The following is a 21,268-nucleotide window of genomic DNA, read 5'->3' on the forward strand; positions in this document are numbered from 1 at the left end:
CCAGTGTTGGGCTTTACATGCTCTACAAAATGCAAAAAAGAATGGGTCTCTAGCATTAACGGTTCCCGAATTAGAGACAGTTTTCAGTTTCGGTATCTTATGGCCGCTACTCCCGTTATAATGCACCGATTGACCCCAAATTCACGGAGATGAAAGATGACCTGAAGGGTATCATTTTCCAATAATATTATTGGTTAAGTCTGTGTGGTGTCTGAATAACAGCACAAATAATTTTTTTTTCGTAAAAAAATTCATTTTTTTGAAAAATTTGGCCTGTTTGACCTTGAAATAAAGGTCAAAGGTCAAATCCAAGGGCATATTTGAAATCTGCACATATGACTTTTGGAAAGCCGTCTGTAGAAAATTTTCCCATAATTCCTTCCGTAGGGTAGATAAATAGCATTTAATTTTGCCATTTTTGGACAAGGGTGCATTGCAATGAATGCCACACCTAGACCCCAATACCGACAAAGCCCAAATTTTACGTGGAATGAGTTGAGATTATAGGTGACCTAAATCCAAGAGATGGGTATGGGGGCCCTTACCGTCTAGGAGGAGAAGCGGTAACGGTAACATGGTGGCGGAGCCGGCGGAGCCGGCGGAGCCGGCGGAACGGACCGGACGGGACTAAAACCATGTGTACCGCCAGCGCTAACGCTGGTGGTACAATAATGATAATAATAGCACATATATTTCCTCAAAGCAATGCTTTGACTACGTATTAGAACTAAAATAAAGGCTTGCTTGTGAAAGTTGGTTCAAGTCCTGGCTGAAAGCCTGTTTCACGGAAAAAGAAAAAATCTTGAAATTTTAATAGTAATTTGTGGTACACATTTGTGTATTTACTATAAGACAATGCCAAATATCACGGTAACAAATAAATAAAAATAAATCAGATTTAATCCTGTTCAGTACCTGTTCACTTTCCATAAATGATTTCCTTCAACCATGCAAACAACAAGTTTTAATCTTTACGCCTAGTACATAATTATATAACCTAACATAAGATTCACTCCTACCAACTTGACACTGGCATTTTCTGTTAAAATGTGGAAAAAAATTGGATCTTCATTCCAAAAGAAAAGAGATAGATGGTTTTCTAAACAAAAAAAAAAAAAAAAAAATAGAACAAATAAATAAATTAATAAATAAATAAATATAAAAAAAACCTAAGAAACTGCTAGTACTACTTGCACTTCTTAAATATATATATAATTGTATTATTTCAGGGACAATGTTACAGTATAATATATAATAATAAAACTAACAATACAATATAAATAACAATGACATAAATGTGACTGGCATTCATATTAACATCAGCTGGAAAACTTTAAGTGCCATTGCTTCTACTACAAAAAAACTATCATTTCTAGAGTTACAATGTATATCCCAAAGCACATAAAGTAACATACTTTCATGATTCTATTAAAACTCAAAATGACCAAATCCATTATATAATGTCTCCTTTAATGCGTGTATTACTTACGCTGAGCATGGGTCACGCACCCTGAATTTTTTTCACTAGGCTTTAACTAAACTTTCTTAAAGAAATATAAATGTTTTCATCAAAACAGAAAAAAAAAAAAAAAAAAACGCATTTTAAATAGAGAGCAGAGTTCAGCTATGCTACACCAGTTTTACCCGTGCATACAATTCAAAACCTTTAAATTATAAAATGGACTACACAAGGTATTCAAAACTTGTGAGTAGTTACCATACAGTGAACAAGCTCACTACACAATGCTATATCTGTATCATATACAACATGTTACACTGGCTCATATATACATATATATGCATTTAGCATAATCAGCAGTATCGTTGTTAAACATTGCCACTACTTTTGGCTAGTTTAGTATTTGCCTAAAACTAATAAGGTCAAGGCTCCAAAAATAAGTGAGGCTGTAAAGGACTTGACTATGAACACCACTAGCAAAAACTGCCAAGAATCGTGCTCTATGATTTTTTAGGGTTTCGCCATGGTTGTAAACCCGTTTTCCCTTTCTTTATGCCTCAAACTTTGTCGTTGGTCTAACTTTTAATGTTGCCATGGCAATGTTTGTTTTTTTTACGCACAGCAGTGACACAGGCCATTAAGCTACATTAACCACATCTATTGTAAGGCAACTGTTCAAAATAAGCTCCTAGACCAATATTGCTGATTGGCTGACTGAGCTACACAGCTACAGTATGCAAATTTAGCAGCCCAAGTTCAGCCCCAAAATTGACAGACAATTTGTGACACAGGCCACAAATGTGTTAATATTTAAACAATCTGCGATTTCTGTCACCTTGCAGTGGTCACACAGTGGTCATTCTCCTTGACCTTCCCTCTTTTATTAGATATGACTAATGTTTTAGACTGAAACTCACTTCATCTAATTCGATTACTGTGAATTTTTCCTGCCCTAAAGAAGACTAAATTTTTGGTCTAAAAGTTTAGACAAATTTTCAGGCTTACAGTCTTTTATGTATTTGGTCAAAACTTGTTTAACCTGCAACTGGTCAGTTCTTCAATCCTCTTCTTCTGTGCTTCAAGAGCTAAAGTCATCTTTCTACCATCTCTTTACACTTAAGGCCGCTAAGCATATACTTTATGCTCTGATATTAAGCCATATATACTTCAAACCCTTTTTTAAAAAGGGCGTTTTCTTGGCATTTGGCATCTACTATTTTCTTTACATCTTTAAGTTGTAAGCAGATGCAAAGTTGGCTGCTAATCTTTTTAAATTTTTTATGGTATTGCATCTTTTTTTGCATACACCATTCATTCATTTCCTCCATGGATTATGTCATTCGGAAATAAAATGTCTGTTTATTTCTTGTTCTGAGCATCGTACAATTTCTTCAGCCTCTTTTTCAATTCAGTGGGGAATCTCTCGTAGCACTTGGTGCACACAGGCTTCAGATCAAACTCAAAAAACTTGGTCCTGGAAAAAATTGAATGATAATTATTAAACGATGTGTAAATACATATCAGGCAAAATAAATATATAACAATAGAATAGAACAGTAAGATGACATGATCTACTGGGTAAAAAAAGTAAATAAAAATCAAATAATAAATTTGAAATATAAATAACAAGCACACTGATCACATTAAAGAGGACGCTTACTTCTGACTCATTTTCTTGTCGCAGACTGAGCAGGCGAAGTGGTGGGCACACCAGGACTTGTTCAAGGCACTGAAGACTGCAAATCAAGGAAACAAATACCACATTTCAAGGTGAGCCGTTGGTATACTTAAATGTTATTTAATTCCTGTACTAAAACACAATTATTCATGATTTTGTATAACAGTGCACATGAATCTACCAATTTTGATGAAATTTTCAGGTAGCCACTTAGTCAGGAATAAAAAAGAAGTGATAACAGTCAATCAAGGTCTCGAGCATCTTTAAAAAAAATACTGATGTTTCTTTTTTCTTGGCAGAGGTCTGCACTCTTGCAGAAGTGTGTTTTAGTTTTTGACATTTTTACAATACCAGGAACTCACCATCTCCAGCTATGACATTGTTACATGTGAAGCAAATGTTGCCAAATAGTTGATGGTAGTGGACTTCACAGTAAGCCAACCCTTTCTTCTCGTAGTGACGATGTCCAAGGAAAGGTTTCTCACACTTGGCACAGACAAAATGCTGGAAAATGTTAATGACATAATGTGAAGACTTCTTCATTTAGAACCTGCATTTAAACACAACCAAAACTACTACTTCAACTTCTACAGCAACATCAACAACTACTGCTCTTGCGACTAGCAGCCACTGCCACTACTACTACCACTACAATAACTGTAACCCTTACCTCGACATGCCAGGCCTTGCCCAGTGCGTACACCACACGCTCTTCAATTGGTCGTCTACATGCACCACAGATTGGAATTCCCATTTTGTCATGGCAACGCAGGCAGAAGAGGTCCCCAGATTTTTCACGGGCATCGGCGTTCAGCTCAATACTGGAGGTCAAATTAGGGAGTATTAAAAATATCTAAGCACTGAGAATATGTATGTTAAGCATGATCCTGTTTAACTTACAAAAATATGACATTATTTGATAAAATCTCACAAATATTCTCTTACATGGTGAAAATGTAAATGACATGCAGATCTTTTTTATTGTTTTAACAAAACCTATGATTGGGGCTCTGCAACAAAACCAAATAAATGCTCTTTTTCAAGGTGTATCTTCTGACAATATTTAAAATGTTTTCCTTGCTTGTGCTTTGTATTTCATATTTTTTGCACCAAAATCTCACCAAACTTATACTTCTAAGATTTAAATTCTGTATATACTTTTAATATATTATTTGAATTAATTTTTCACTCAATACTGTAATGTATTCAAACTATGAATGTAAAACTTCAACCTTTTGGTAGTAATAATAATAATAATAATAATAATAATAATAATAATAATTATTATTATTGGTATTATTATTATTGGTAAAAGGGTATCTTACCCGCAAGAGGTACAGTTAAAGTGATATGGGTGAAAGACCTCCCCCTTATGTCTGATAAATCCCTCTTCTATTATGGCACTGAAATTAGAAGAAAACTTCTGAAAATTGTCTGAAAGGATTTTGAAAGCCAATTTTTAACTGCAATCTTTTTGTCATATCTGTGAAAGCAAAAGAAGAAAGGGAAACCACAGTGGCTGATAATACCAATTTAGTTTTTGAAGAACAATTTCAAACTAAAATTTTATAATAATTTATATAATATAATATTATATAATTATAATAATTTATATAATAATGGTGTAAAAGAAAATAAAGAGAAACCAAAATAGCCAACTTCTTGTGATAAAAATTTATACAAAATAAAACATTTTTCATTCCCAATTTTCCACTTCTATCAAACATGAAAAAATATTATTTATTTCACAATCAGTCAATTAATTTATAATCACAAAAATACAGTCGAGCACAATTTCTTTAAAAAAACAGTTCTTACTGGCACTTATGGCAGACATATTTTCCCATTCCTGAAGCTTTCTCTCTGGCATTACACTCTCTACACAGTGCCCTAGGAATAAAAAGAAAGTAAATTAAAGACAATAATGACAATCTTTTCAATGGGCAACAATGATCAAACTTTCAGACACATAATTTTATAATCACAAAAATAATATACTCTACTGTATGTAGAATTTGTGGTGCTTTTACTCCAGTGAATAGAACCCACCTTCCTGCATTTTTGACAAAGCCAGCATCTGCAAGTGCATTGCGACAGGTGTGACAGCGGAAACAATCTGGATGCCAACTGTTGTTCATGGCCTTTATGACACGCCCTATGATAAACTCCCCTGAAAAATGACCACCAGAAACATTAAGCAGATCAACTGCCAAAAGGCAACGATAAAAATCCTCTAAATGGCCAAGAAGCAGCACCATTTTGTCATCTTAAAAAAGCTATAATTAAATAGATGAATGAATTTTTCTTTATTAGTTTTGTATATGAAAGCTACAATAAAAGCATGAGCATTTTAACAAGAATAACTAGTATTAGTATTCAGTTTTCAAAATATATATTTTTGTATATTGTTATATCAATATATAACTGAGTTTTTCCTCAGGTTTCTGTAACTTACCACACTTTCCACAGCAAGGGGCAAACAGCACATGGAAGTCATGCTCACAGTATTTGCGTCCCTCAAACTGAAAATCATAGCATTCTAATCAGATTTAAAGTACGTAGAATTGCTTCTCCTTTTACCTGCATGTGACTCGGGAATTTCATGATTGCCAGAGTCTAAAAATTGTAGTTTTTTCTTCTGTAACCCTAGAAATCTTCACTATCATACCCACCACGAGTGATGACATTGGGTATTTCAACTTTATTTTCACATGGGTCAATCACTTGCAAAGTACTCTTAGATAAACAGAAGCTTATACTGCTAAACTCAAATAGTCAACTATCTATTGTTAGCTGTCTAAGCAAAGTCCCTAAACTTTAGTTCTATTTGCTGAAACAAACCCCTGGTACTTACCTCATAAAATATACCATCTGGAAAAGGCTGAAAGCACTGGGCACACCTGTCAAATACAACATCAACTTTACGTATATTGGTTCAATTACATTTATCTAGAAATTTTGTCAACATCTCCAGATAAAGAATTCAGAATCTGTGAGTTCTTTTCAAGGAAAATGATTGTTTTCCAAAATTTCAACACCTGACGCCTTTCTAGGACTGAGGCTACAACGGCTTCTATACGCCCCGGGTAGGGACAAACAAAGGGGACAATTTTGGGCTTCAAACAAATTTTTTGGCCGAGGAAAGGTCAACTTTGACTCAAAACTTGATATATATTTCATACACAAACAGAGGTTTCATGGTAACAATGCCCCATTTTTTCAAGAAAAAAAACCCTCTACTTTTATCCTTTGAGTGCTAGCTACAGGCTGAGAATGCTTACTGATTTTAGCTGTTGAGAGAAGAAACCACCTCAGTGGTCTGGCATCTGGTCCTCTTGCTTTAAATCCAATAAATTAAATACGTAAGCCACAGAGTTTAATTTACCCCTTTAGCAATTCGAAAATAGCTTATACAATTTTATGCACAAGTATAAAAACACACTTCAATCACTGTATATAGTTCACACACATGGATATATATAATGTATGCCACCCTGGAAATTCCAAGCACAGCTTCCAAGCATCCACACCCTGAGGTAAGTAAGCTGCAAACCTAGCATAATTCAGGCAGCAATGATATATATATGTCTCACAGTGTCTATATTTTCATCAATCACTTAAAAAAATGAGTTTCAGTGTACAATTGTCTAACTCCAATAACAGCACAGTTTTCCATTTTCAGTTTTTCATTCCTGTTTGTTGAGAGTACTGTTTAAAATGGAAACTATATGCCGGATTAGAGAAGAGTTCAATATTTGAATATTTTTTTTTAAAATCTACAAGCAGTAAAACCTTGCTGAACTTACAGTCTTGGTGCACAATGCAATCTTCACGTTTGATTATAGCTCACATCAGCTACATGTATTCCAGGCAACATTGGCATGACATGTTTCTGGATTTCTTATCAGTTCTTCAACTACTACTTCATATCTACGCCTCATTTCATCAAGATCTTCCAATTTTCCTCTGAGATCTATACTTGCATACTAGATATTCTATACTATTCTTCTAGAAGAAATATTTCCAAGATTAAATGTTAGTTGTAATGGATAAGATGGAGTGAAGTGTAATCTGTGATTGCCAATGTGTTAGGTGTGACATATAACTGTGACAATTTGGTAGGTGTAGCATTTTCGGTTTTGACAGTGTGTTGGGTGTGACAGGCAAATTGTGACAGTGTGTTAGGTGTGACAGGCAAATTGTGACAGTGTGTTAGGTGTGACAGGCAAATTGTGACAGTGTTGGGTGTGACAGGCAAGTTGTGACAGTGCGTTAGGTGTGACAGGCAAGTTGTGACAGTGTTGGGTGTGACAGGCAAGTTGTGACAGTGTTGGGTGTGACAGGCAAGTTGTGACAGTGTGTTAGCTATGACAGACAAGTTGTGACAGTGTGTTAAGTGTGACAGTGTGTGAGCTATGACTATACTTACGAGAAACAGTGAGGGTGCCACACTTGGCCATTGTAGTTGACCATGGACTCACTTGTATCTATGCCTTCTCTACATTTCTGGCAAACTGCAGTGTTTTGTATTGGCATATTGCCAGCTAGACTGTAAACAGCGCAGAGGGAGGTAGAAAGAACAGCCAGGAAATAATAATTATAATAAATAATAAGTGATATATGTGTGAAAAATAAAGAAACTGAAGCCACATAAGGAACTAAACTACAAGCCATACGCTCCTTTATGGACAAAGATTATTCATCTGTTCGTCAATTTTTTTTTTCAAAAGAGTCTAGCAATAAAATATTGCATGGAAAAAGTTCAACTTGAAAAAAATAGCTTGTTTTTAGTATAGAAATCAAAATGTTGCAGATCAGCTGATGACTCCTGAGTTTCAAAAACAGAAAAAACTTTGTGCCATAAAGGAGTTGAAAGTTAAGACAGGTACCTTTCCAACGAACCAACTACCACAGAAGATCTTGTTGTCTACCTGGCTATCTCTACCATATACTCCAATCACACTTAGAACTACAGAATACCAACACAGGTCACTTGAAGTGCCTCCATCTGTGCAAGCTCTGTGCAATGCGTGTTCTACCCTACCTTCATGCATACATTCACATCCAAGCCACTCAAAAGATGGTGCCAGTGGTCAAGTATGAGTCTCAAAAGATGGCGCCACAATGCGGGTGGTCAACATATTCATATGTGGTTTCATGGTCACCCTCTTTCTTTTTCAAATCAATTAGCAATTCTGCCATCTCGTATCTTCCATGAAAGTGAAAGAATCCACTTTCCAAAGCTGACAGACCCAAGTTTGTTCTGTTGGGTCTTTGGGGTTAATGAGACCAATCTGGACAGAGATTCAAAATCAGGCCATTATTTATATACATAACATGGTTCATGCTTTTGTCAAATGGTTAATTCCTGGTCAAAGTTAGGCCTGGAGTGAACATGCCCATATCATCACAACAACTACCATTCCTGTCTCCTCCTATGTGAATTGAATCACACTGCTATGTGAATCCTGCCATGCAATGTGAAATACTACCAAACATGTGAAACATGTTACGTGAAACATGCTTTGCATTCTCGACCATGTGAAACATAAGTACTAATAGTTGCACGAACAAAGCTTAATGATTCACAAATTATGTGAATTCAGATTTTTTATTGTCTTGTCCATTTTTTACTTTTTTCCCATGTAATTTTTTTCCTTTGGTGTTTCATATTATTCTACCCCTTTCCACCTAAATGTGCCAGCAAGTAAGTTAATGGAATGTTGAATTTTTCCACATAAGTCAAGGCCGTCGCATCATGTTATGAACAATTGGAACAAAAAAACATGCACCATTAGTTAATTACCAGTCCATATGAAACAGATATAACATGCAACTCATGCTTTGTAACAAAGCTTCATAATGAAAAATCAATTCCATTGAAATAAATCTGCTGTAAAAATGATAAAAGATAATGACTGAGTTTTTTTAACTGAGATCAATTAAAATGAATATAGCTAAAATAATTAAGCCATTTAATAAACAAAAAAAAGGAAATAATCCAATGTATTAATAAATGTAGCAAAATATATCAAATAAAAATATTTCAAGAAAGGGATATATCTGTGCATAGCTAGCCCCACAACCCTCTGTATTACTATATGTACAGGTGCATGTGTGCACATGGTTGGACATGTGTGTACGCAAACGTGCATAAAGCAAACCAAACTTACACAAAGCACTGTGTGTGCCAAATCTCTCCATTGGAGTTGACAATCTTCTCTTCTGGGCCAAAACCTTCTGCACACCTCTTACACACAGCCCCATCCATGGACATATTACTGAAATGATACAATGTAACAATATAACACACACAGCCCCACCCATGGACATATTACTAAAATGATACAATGTAACAATATAACACACACAGCCCCACCCATGGACATATTACTGAAATGATACAATGTAACAATATAACACACACAGCCCCACCCATGGACATATTACTGAAGTGATACAATGTAACAATATAACACACAGCCCTATCCATGGACATATTACTGAAATGATACAAATTAGCAATAAGTTACAGTATAACAATTACATCAAGATAAAATCTTTCAAAATCAATGGATATTATTGAAAAGTTACAATGTTACAATACAGTATGACAAAAGTTGTAATATTTCACACATACAGTTGTGTCTTTCTCTTACCATCTGCAAAACATACATCAGCCATTTACTCCATCCCAAAGTATCATAACATTACATAAATTTACATACACTGGATCTCCAACTCCAAACTCCCTCCCAATTCCTCCTCTCTTACCAAAAAACAAACAACTGATTACCAAGTTTCAGTTACATGGTGGTCTACCCAACCTCAGCTAACACTATACACAATCAATATCAGTAAGACAGATCTATGCAAACTGACTTTGGCAGAAATATTTTCCCCAGTTCCAAGTTTATCATGATCTTTTGGAAATGGATTTCCATTTCAGCTCTCTGCCTCATGCAACCCTTAGACAGACACAAGTGTGTGCCCACATGTACAAATGTACTCACATGCATGCCCAGGCACACCAAGTTGTTCATGGACACTCAAACACACACACATACACAAACATTCTCAGAGCTACACTCAGAAACACACACATGCACACAAACATTTGAAAAAAAAAATCAAATCCACACATACCCCTCAACTCACAATCATGCATGCAAACAATTCAACATCCAAAATTAAAGAAAATTCCAAACATTTACATACTCAAATACTACAGTACATGACTTAAACTAATCAGACACACAATCACACACACACAAACATTAACAGTATTAACATTCATGAATTACCACAGTTTTCTATCATACCTCAACTCAGCCTGTATTGCATCAATATCCATAACGCTCCTCTACAAAAACCAATCCACAAGAAAGGATCATATCCCCAGTACTAGTTTTCCACAATCTTCCAATACCAACTTTATCTAATGTGGGTTACTGGAGGACACACCAGCCAATGATGGAGGGACTTCAGCAATAAATGCTAAACATAATGGGAAATATCTTCTATAAATCAACTTTTATGGGAGCAGAGAGATAGCCAGGACTCGATTTGGTTGTCAGTAGGTGAACATGTGTTAGATTAATGGGAATAGGAATGTTATCTGCTCGGTTCTTTTAATCCAGCGTAATTTTGTTTTAATCAAACTGTGGTTTTGTCGGTTGAGAGAATTAGAGCAAATCGTTGGATTGAGATTCTGCAATCAGTCAATTTCCAGTAAACGGATTTCAATCAAGAGAGAGAGAGAGAGAGAGAGAGAGAGAGAGAGAGAGTCCAATGACATGCAATATCTTCTTATAACAAGTAAGACACAGTTTGTGTTTCAGACTGACAGCACTTACTAATACAGTCGGTACTTCAGTGGACTACTGTGAATTTTACTTGAACTTAGTGTAACCAACTTTTTGGTATGGAAGGTCAGAAGTTTTACACTTAAGTAGGTACCAAACAGGACTGGGACATTTTCCCAAAATACGAACCGGTTCAAGATACCAAGAAACCAGTCCAGAACTGAGCCCATGTGAATTGGTTCACTGTATTACTACTAGCATGACAATAGTAATAGAAATAAATTATCAGTTCATACCAGGGTGATTTGGGCATTATTCACAGAACGGCAAGTCTTCACCAGAATGCACTGTACCTGGTGTAAAGTATACCTTAAATGCTCTGTGGTACATGTTCCACTTTGTACACTACAGGTGAAATGACTTCTGCACATCCTGAAACTTACTGGACTGGATGTTCAGTTTTAAACATAACATTTAAATACATAATTCATAGTCAATATTGATAATTATTCCAAAAACACCATTTTGCTTCATTTGATGATTGTGAATAATTTGTAATTGAAAAAGGTATAAGGAGATCCTAATTATCTTGAAATTATAACCACTTCCTTCCTGCTTAATAACTATTAGTAACTGTTCTTTGCAGAAAATTTCATATAGTAATTAAGGCTTCGTTAACATGCAATGTCTATTTTCTATTTTCTATTTTCGGTATGTCCTATGATCACGGTCTGTGCACTGAATATCCCGCGGCGTAATTACTGGCAGCGCGAGCCAGTTACTATAAGTTACTATAAGTAACTGGCTCGCGCTGCCAGTAATTACGCGGCGGGATATTCAGTGCACAGACCGTGATCATAAGACATACCGAAAATAGAAAATAGAAAATAGAAAATAGACATTGCATGTGAACGAAGCCTAATGCATACTTTTTTGAGATATTACCTTGTCTACTAACAAACAGACAAAACACAGCACTAATGAAAACCAGCCTTCTTCATTAAGGGAGATAAAAAGTAAACTTCACTGTTAATCTTTTCCTTCCAACTGGATCTTTCTCAACATCTTACTTCTTTCACAGGTCCATTACCAGTTCAAATGAATAAAACAAAAACAAATAACCATGATTATACATGTCTAAATATGTACAGTAGCAGTATAATGATGCAACTACAGCCTAATTCATACACTCACAGTTTTGCCTTCACTCCAATTTGCCTCCAGTGCTGAAAGTAAGATATATTTATTCCTCGTCTTCAGAACAAGTAAGAAACACACAAGCAGAGCATACGGGCAGCTAAGGAAGCTGGATGTCATATGAGGCTTATGAAAATAAATTTCCTTCAGTTTTAGAATCACCCTTGATATGAGCTCTCGCATTTCTTTGGGTTTCTCCAAAAACGTGATAAAACTTTTTGAAGCATTCTCAATATTCAGGGTAGTGCAAAAGCCACTACAAAAAAAACAGACCACATAGGACGTTGTAATCACACTCACTGTTTTTATATTACACAATGAAAAAGGGCAGAAGATATGGAACCGCCAGCTTTTACCATCAAGAGAATTAAGGATCAGCATGTATACTGGTCTGCACTGTATATTTGTGTAATTTTTTTGGAGATTTTGCTGAAAACATCTATTTGATTTTTTTTTCTTTTTTGCTTTTATCAAAAATGTTAATATTGCTGATGAACATTTAGTTTTTATCATTTACTGTGCAACATAAATAAAGTCACACACAGCCTTTTACATGCACACAGAGAGAGAGAGAGAGAGAGCGAGAGAGAGAGATTTCTGCAGACAGGTTGTCCCCCTGAGGTCATTAAGATGATTTGTTGCTCACTCGACTTCAAACCTCTTGAGTCGTATTTAAGTGTCCTAATGAAGCTCTGAATCTCTACGGTACAATCAATGTGTTTTTTCAGTGCCTGAGTCATTTCACACATTAACTAATCATATCTTGGGTTCTTGAACCCCCCCCCCCTCCCCTTTCCCAAAAATCAATCAATCAATTAATTAATCAATGCTCCTGTCCTTATAATCCATATTATCACCTCTAACACAATATTAACCACATATTTTCTGTCACATCTAACACATTTTAATGATTCCATAAACATGAAAGTAAATAAATTAATTAATTAAATATAAATAAATATAGTAATTGACAGAACCTTAAACTTGTCAGCACACCTGTTGAATACCACAGTACACTGTGCCCAGAGACTTGTGAAGCATGGCTTTTTAAAATATGTATTATTATAATTATCATCATCAACACCATCAAAGTTATATATATGTAGACATTACGAATGTGAGAATTATGTGAAAAGTAATTGTTTCGACCAAATATACTGACTCTCCCATCCATTTCACATCACAAGCAGTAATAGATTCACCATCATGTACATAGCTGTGTCACATACAACATCATCACCTGATACGACACCATACATAACATCATGCCAGCATGAACTTACTACCTCCCTTCAAAAAAATTTTTTAACTAAAAGTTGATGACATCTTGCCAGCATACTAGTGCACTGCCTGCTTCCCAAGTAGCTTTCATTACATAATTATAAAAGATATCATTACATGTCCCCAATTCCTCAAAATGTTTTAATTATTAAAATTATATTCATTGTATTGTGATCATCATTACCTGAATTCTGGTATCTCGTCGTACGTGGGGTCAGGGACGTGATCGATCGGGACACCAGGATCCCTAGGCTGCATGCGCCGTCGCAATAACGGGCTCGGGTTCTCGCGAGGGTTTAACGCCTGAAGCTGGAACCCTGCTGCTAAAGCTGCCATGGTTTTTTGTTTGTTCAAACAATGATTTTAAACTGTTCAATCCTCAGTGTTCAAAGTACTGCTAGATCAAACCCCTGAGTGGTGAAATATTTCTCTTCAGTGTTGTGGCAAGACCACAATCCTTCCTTTCCCTGTTGAGTGATTGCTAAGTCTAGAAAGCTACTAGTTCTTTAAATTGATTCCGGCTGGGCTCGAAAATTAAACTTAATCAAATGCAGGTTTTTCAGAGCACAGTCATTGCAAGTGGATTTAACTGTCTGATAGTAGTAATTCAGCATGCAGCAAGACTTGTGCAACTGCTCCCAATATATATTTTTTTCAAATAAGTGAAGTATGCATTGCAGTGCGACATATGACTCTAGAGAAGAAATGTTATGAAATTCCAGTGTCTGTCTTAAGTAAACTGAAACCTTCTCTTCTGAAAACAATACCGGATTATCCTCTGTCAGTACTATGACATTTAACAGTCCTCCTCAACAAAAAGCTCACTCTATTCTTCACAGAACCCCAACAGAGTCTCTCTGGCCTTTCTCTGAAACCAACAAACCATTTGTTTGTGATACCAAATTTCAAACTCTTCTTCCTTTCAGAAAATCACAAAGAACTCCTAACACATACATGAAATGTGTGTCCTGACTTTACAGGTGAGATAAACAAACATATATAAAAATAAATTCATCAGTCAAGGTTTACATAACCTCCATATATATCTGCTGGTATTTAATATCAGGCACAATGGCTTATAATTATATATCTATATACACCTGTATGGAAACTGCTACCTTAATTTAATGTGGTCTCAGGTAAATGAATCATCATTTAATACTATGGTATGGTATTTCTCATTTAAAACTTATTAATGCACTGTTGTTTAACACACTACAGCATGTCAAGTTTATGTTTACTCCTGTATTCTCTGCAGATATAAAGTGGACTTCAAATGACTTGTAACCTTTTAACTCAAATTATCATTTATAAATATTTCAAACAAATTTTACAGATCAGATTTTTAAGAACACTGCCTAACCCACATTTCCTCATAAAACTCATAAAATGTAAACACGATAAAAATAACAAACACTATTGACTTTGATGCGATTAAACATTTTTGTTTCTTTTCTAATAAAATTTACCCTCGGCTAGAGAGAAATACTATTTCTGTTCCATTTGCAGATAAAATCTGTCATAAATTAATGAAAAAAAAAAAAGAAAAAAAAACTCAAAACTCTGATTACTCCGGTAACATTTGCTACTTTGCGGACCACCTGTTATCACGCTACGTGCTCTTTATCTTCTTCCTCCACAGACTCTAGCATCCAATTCTCCCTCCACCATAGACAGTATGGCTGGCTTTGAAGGGGATAACTGACTTTGCTATAGATCTTCCAAGTTCCACATTTACAGCTAGGCAAATAGTTGTTATCAGGTCTACCCAGTTAATTTACCATGGTCCACTGCCTCCGAATTCTCCTTGGGGGAGTATATATTTTTCAAACCATATGGCCGTGCTCCTCCTCAATAATCCAAGGTTTGGGGAATCCGCAACAAGAAAGCAGAATTTCACCAAGGAAATCAAAAATATTTTTTTAAATCTTAGGAGACACTGATTCAATAATAAGTTGCAGTAATTTTTCCTTACCTAAAAACTAGTAATTTCCCACCCTGAAGATTTCGTCAAAATTTGTGAAGAGCTTTATGGGAAATCTTATCTACTAACAAACCAAGGCTGATAAAAAACGTAATCTCCTTTGTTGACTAGGGTATATAAAACTGTGTATTTCCTGAAACTGTATTTCTAGACAGGCTCAGGTGTTCAGCCCTCTCTATTCCTTGGGGGAAAAAACTCCTAAATTGCTGTTTCGCTTACAAATATCCTCGAAGTCCACAAATCTGGGGGAATATCCTGTTATGAATCTTCTCACTTTCAACGGACATTTACCTCCTCTGCTATTAGAGTAAGTACACTGGACTCGTTACTCATGTCCTTTCTAGGAAGATGACACATCCGTTGCTTGAGACGATAAACTAATAATTTGTGAACACAAACCCAGAATCTTCTTCAGTAAAATCCAGTCATCTTCTTCACTGTATGCAGAATACAAATGTCTGTATAAATGTCTTCACACAACTTCTCCGTGGAAAAATTCACAAGGAGATCACCTGGTACCAAGGTGCAGCACCAATAGGGTGTATTGACTTAATGACACCAGGTCAAGAGGGGGGATTAACTGACCAGTGGTCAGTGGGAGACTGGTATCAACATCAACGGTCATAAATACCTTTGAAATTGCCGAGGCTATCAGGTGTTGACGCCAGGTGAATAGTTCCTCCAGGTACGCACTAACTGTAAACATCCAGGAAATCCCAACTTTCCTTCAGTGGTACTTAAAGCACTCTCCCTGCCAGTTTATTTCATAATTATCTCTTTGTCACGGTCTGGTTAAATTCCACTAATTTTCCCCTCCATAAAATCTCTCTCCTCTATGCAATCTTTTCACCACCTCCATCAAATTCTATAAATAGATGAATAATCACCCCAGTATGTCCCTTCAGCAAATTATGTTTACTACTAACCATGCTGATCAAAATTAACTCCATAAATGTATGAATAATCATTTTTTGGCAAATTATGAAGGCATTACGGCCATGAGCTATTAACTTTATAACTTTACCCTGGCATAAATCAATTGTGCGTGAAACTCACCATGTTTCCTGGGTAACTTATCTGTGTATTAGTGAGATAGAGTACAATCAGCTCTCTCTCTTATACTGATATATCTATCTACAGCTGTGGAGAGATAATATTTGTTGACATAACCAATATCAGTATATCCATACAGCAGTCATGGTTGGTGCTCTACCTTAGCTGAATACAGATATAATTCTCCAAATGATGTGCTATATACAACTTATAGGCAAACAATGCACATGCACCCTTTATAGCATAAATTAATAAAATAAATAAATTTAAATAAATAAATAAATGATGAAGAAAATAATTAATTTAAATTAAATAAATTAATGGAGAAAATTCCAGTACTTTTCCTTTTATCAAAAAGACTGAAGAAAAACACATAGCATCTAAATGTCTGTTTTTGAGCTCACTGCAGCCCTTTCGGCTTCTATTCCTCCCTCAGATTTTCAGAAATTACCATTTTGACTGTTTGGAGTGCCAGTGGGCCTCTGCATTATCCATTTCTCTGCATAGAAAGCAGAAATATCCCTCCAAGATTCAACCAGCTAATCCATGGTCTGGGGGAATCTATTCTGGCTCTTTGGCAATATGTTCCTCTGAATTTCATATTGGGTTTCTTCCTGCAGTATTCTGGTGGGGTTTTATCCTAACCCGTAGTGCAGAGACTGTCCTAACTTCAGTCTGGACAGCAATTTAACTCTGTGCACCAAGTTCCTAATGTTTCAGTCGTATGGAGATTTCATTAATTCAACACATAGGTTATGATTTCTGTTTTGAAAATGGCAATTTCTGTATTGGAAGGATCTGTAGTTGGCTTTGTATGGTCTTAACTGCCCCCGTTGTTTAAATGACAACAGCATGGTTTCTGTGGCTGTTATTCACATAGAAAATTCTTAACGAATTTTAAAACGAAAATTTTTTACTACCTCAGTTCAGGATTGTTTTAAGATAGTGAAGCTATTACTAGTATTGGTTTAAACAGAAGCTATTTCTTTCTAGCCAAAAAAGGGACATATTCCAGTAAAAGATTCTACTACTGGTCCATCTTAGTCAAAAGATAAGGGTAAAATTTTAGTCTTCAAGTTTAAACTTAAATTTCTTTTTTAAGTACTTTAGAGATAGTAGCCACAGGGAATGCTGAGACACAACCTAATTATTGGCCTTAGCGTCCTGACTTATTATTCAGTTAAACTTTGAGAAATCTTGTAAAACTAATTCAAGGCTACCTCAACTCTTGAATTCTCTAGATAACTCACTAGAACCCAAACCTGACTTCATCCCATTCATGGTACCTTGCCCTGTCAGTTGGTTGTATCCATTCTTCCTCTGACTAAACTTGAACAGTGACTGGCTTACAGTATATATCTACCTTCCAATTATTTCCACAGTAAGTACTCCCTCAGTTGTCTTATTTACATATTTGATAAATCACTTTGTATCCTAAAGCGCAGCATTCGCTTCCTCCCACTGCATTGTCCATGTGGTCCACACTTGAAGATAAATATGGTTTGTTTGGTCAGTAACATGTGCACAGAGTGGTATCAAACTTCTTCATCAATGCCATTATTTAACACTTTTTGTTAACAGTATTCATGGGTAGATAAATGAATAAATAAATAAATAAATAAATAAACTCACATCGCAAGCAGACTATGAGTTCAGTTCTCCTTACTTGTAAATGATTATTTACGTAAAATTGTTCACATATTCTTGGTCCCACATATCATAAATATTACGATGCACAAATAATGACATCTGCCTAGACAATGAGTGGTTTTCCACAGAATGCCACAGTAAGAGATTAGGTAATAAAAGACATCCAATAATAGGTGATAATCCATGGCATATGGCATTGGCAATTTACTAGTGACAGAAATGATCATATAAAACACACCAGACCGTAAACACCAGGTCTGCCTAAGACATGGAAGTACCTGAGGTATATTAACAGCAGATCATATTGTTGGCTAAAGGATTACATAACCAGGTGTCCAGTTACAATGGAGGAGTTAATCCACTTAAAGGTAGATCCTTAGGACTGCTACCAAGGTATATCACCTGTGTCCAGCTTGTGTCCACTACATTAACTATGTCCACTGTGTTAAGTATGTTGCTGCTTATTGTATCCAGTGTCCACTTTGTTTATTGCTGTATTCACTATGTATGTCCACTGTATGCTCTGTGCCTTCCTCCTTTAACTGCATTCACTGTCCACTACATATGGACACTGTGTCCAGTATATTCACTGTTTATTGCCCTGTGTCCACTACATGTGTCCAAGCTCTCTGTCTTCCTGTATTCACTGCATGTTAGTGTCCACCGCGTCCACTAGATTTACTGCACTATGTCCATTCTACGTTCACTTCTTCCGCTGTGTCCACTGTCTCTATACTGGTCAGGTTTCAGTGAATTATCTAACCTGGTGGACAAAATGTAGCTATCTCCAAGGCAAAGGAACCAGACTCCTTATTCTATTAAGTTAATCAGCTATAAAGAGGATTGGGACTTATTCTGGCACCAGTGCATCAGATTAAATGTCCCCCTTAAATAAACACCTCAAGTTAGGCCAACCTGGTTGGGATTCAGATTCAGATTTCTTGATCTCCAAAACAGTGCTGCTGTTCCGCTTCACACTATCTCTCTCTCTCCATGACAATTCCAGTAATCCAGTCATGATCTGCTAGTTCAAACTTCAGTGACTTTTCTCCGGATCTTTATCAAAAGCTAGATTTGATTTTCAGTCCTACACAACAAGTGTGGCTAATCTCCAATGACACATTGGTTTAGTTTTGATGATAAACTGCATGTCCTTTAAATTTCACATGATATATGTTACTACACAATAGAGAAATTGAAAAATAATGCTGTCAAAGGACTTTTAAAAATTGTCATACCTTGCCGAGTACTGACAACTTCATACCTGTTCTTGTTTCTCCCTCCATCCGCACATAAGTTCCTCCAATAATTCATTCAACCATTCTACCAACGACAAGCTTTCAACTGCAACCTGATTTTGCCGATTGTTGTTGCGTGACTGAGAGAGCTATAAGAATGTTGCTGAGGTATACATGTGTAATCTTACCTCGCTGAACCATTTCTACAAAGTTATTCACTAAGTTCAACTTGATCTCTGTGATTGGATTTCACATGCAATCGAAGCCTATTTGCCTTTTAGATCAATAAGCCTTGTAACCCTTTCAGGGTCTATTGTTTACCTGTTTTCATCTGTTAGAATAACACTAATGCTATAGCTAAATAAATGGTGCGTAAAAGTTACCACAAACTTTGCCTGCGTGGTCTTTGTGACGAGATCGCCAAGTGCAGAAGTGCAAATTCTTCCCTTGTTTGCCATATCCTGCAGAAGAATACGACCCTGACCTCTATGTATACATAAATCATAACATAACGTGAATTTTAGCGTGGAATAAATTGTGTGTAAAGAATCAAACACAAAACTTTGCTTGAATGCTACTTGTCCTGAGCTTCACGGGTACACAAGTTCAAATTCCTTCCATTTTGGGTCCATAATTCTCTCAAAAGAGATAAAAACCATCATCATTTTTGTCTCTCTGTCTATGCTTGACCTACTTCACCTCTAATTTCTCGTTGGATTCACTTACCGTAACCCAATTCCTTCAGAAGCTAAAATGTCAGCAAAATCTATTATTTCAATCAAAATCAATGACAAACTTACTCAAATACAACCATATATATATATTTTCTGTTCCCTTTAGTCAAAATAAATAACTTTACCTATATACTGTAAAAAAAGTTTACATGCTATCAAAAGCCTCCCCCTTGTGCTTGTAAAACTATATCTCTGTACTAGAAAGCTTCACTAGTCACCACGCGACCTCTTCCGCCCCCAAAATACCTGTATATCTACATTAACATGCCGCATCACAATGCCGCTCACTTTCAGCGACACCACATGCGGGATGTTACAGCAAGATCAGTCATCTCCTCGCTAATAACATTATCAAGAAGCCTCTTGGTCCTCGTAAACCACGGAATATGTGTATTACCGCCATTTTTACAACACTGGGCAATTCCGATGAGATAGCATTGTGATATAAATGGAAAACAATAGGTGAGGCACGGGGTAACAATGGGATAGGGTTATATGGTGTGGTTTGTATATAAATGTCTATATATCATTATCTGATACAAATATTAAGGTGGAATGGAACAGTTGGTTTTAAGCCCCACCTGAATAAAAATAAATATATTTGAAGTGAAGTTTGAAATAAAAATATATCTCAACACTTTTTGTATTATGCATTAGAGTAAATAAAATTTAATATTATAAGATAAGACATTATGTTTAATACCATTTGTATTGCTTAGTGTTAGCAACAAAAGTAAAAAGCAGTCTACCCTTTAGTCCTATAATATACAGTAAAAGTACCAAATATCCCATACAGAATATAAGTAATATAATGAAACCGAAATATTGAATGTGAAAGATTGATAATTTTTCTCCCATCGAAACTATCCAAGTTATTACCATAACCTCTTTCATTGCTACAGGGAAAGAAATATCCAATCTGGATGGAGATATACTGAGGACCATAATAAACCGGTGGAGGTTTAAAAGGGGGGTTTAAATTTCACCCTTTGTGACAACAAACATGCACATCTGCACGCCCACTTCATAAAGTCCTTGACGTTCCATCGACTCCTTTCAACATTATAAGTTACTGCACAAGAACATATTCCAGTCGTGGTTCTTTATATAGCTAAATGTAGCTGTCACGATGGGTTGTTTTAAAAAGCAAATCAATGCAGGAAAAGTATAGGTTTATTACCACTGATAA

At 35.9% G+C, this 21,268-nt stretch overlaps 1 protein-coding gene across 9 annotated transcripts in view; it reads right to left on the minus strand.

The window, feature by feature from the left end:
* Positions 1–672: 672 nt before the first annotated feature.
* Positions 673–21,268, minus strand: part of LOC106172461 (LIM and senescent cell antigen-like-containing domain protein 1) — a 29,968-nt gene continuing 9,372 nt past the window's right edge. For 3 of the 9 annotated variants that reach the window (XM_086997204.1, XM_086997201.1, XM_086997203.1), the window contains exons 2-12: positions 9,311–9,418; positions 7,567–7,686; positions 5,992–6,037; positions 5,593–5,659; positions 5,187–5,307; positions 4,956–5,027; positions 4,463–4,540; positions 3,808–3,958; positions 3,500–3,641; positions 3,120–3,195; positions 673–2,933 (exon numbers count right to left, since the gene is read on the minus strand). In XM_086997204.1, the coding sequence (XP_086853330.1) occupies positions 2,819–2,933; positions 3,120–3,195; positions 3,500–3,641; positions 3,808–3,958; positions 4,463–4,540; positions 4,956–5,027; positions 5,187–5,307; positions 5,593–5,659; positions 5,992–6,037; positions 7,567–7,686; positions 9,311–9,418 (1,096 nt within the window). In that variant the 3' untranslated portion in view covers positions 673–2,818. Of the gene's footprint in view, positions 2,934–3,119; positions 3,196–3,499; positions 3,642–3,807; positions 3,959–4,462; positions 4,541–4,955; positions 5,028–5,186; positions 5,308–5,592; positions 5,660–5,991; positions 6,038–7,566; positions 7,687–9,310; positions 9,419–13,604; positions 14,746–15,395; positions 15,984–21,268 lie in introns of those variants that run through there. The other 6 variants (XM_086997208.1, XM_086997205.1, XM_086997207.1 and 3 more) reach the window with 4 other exon arrangements.

The sequence above is a fragment of the Lingula anatina genome, chromosome 10, assembly GCF_051362555.1.
Source record: "Lingula anatina isolate TDL-2025a chromosome 10, LinAna3.0, whole genome shotgun sequence".
NCBI lineage: Eukaryota > Metazoa > Brachiopoda > Lingulata > Lingulida > Lingulidae > Lingula > Lingula anatina.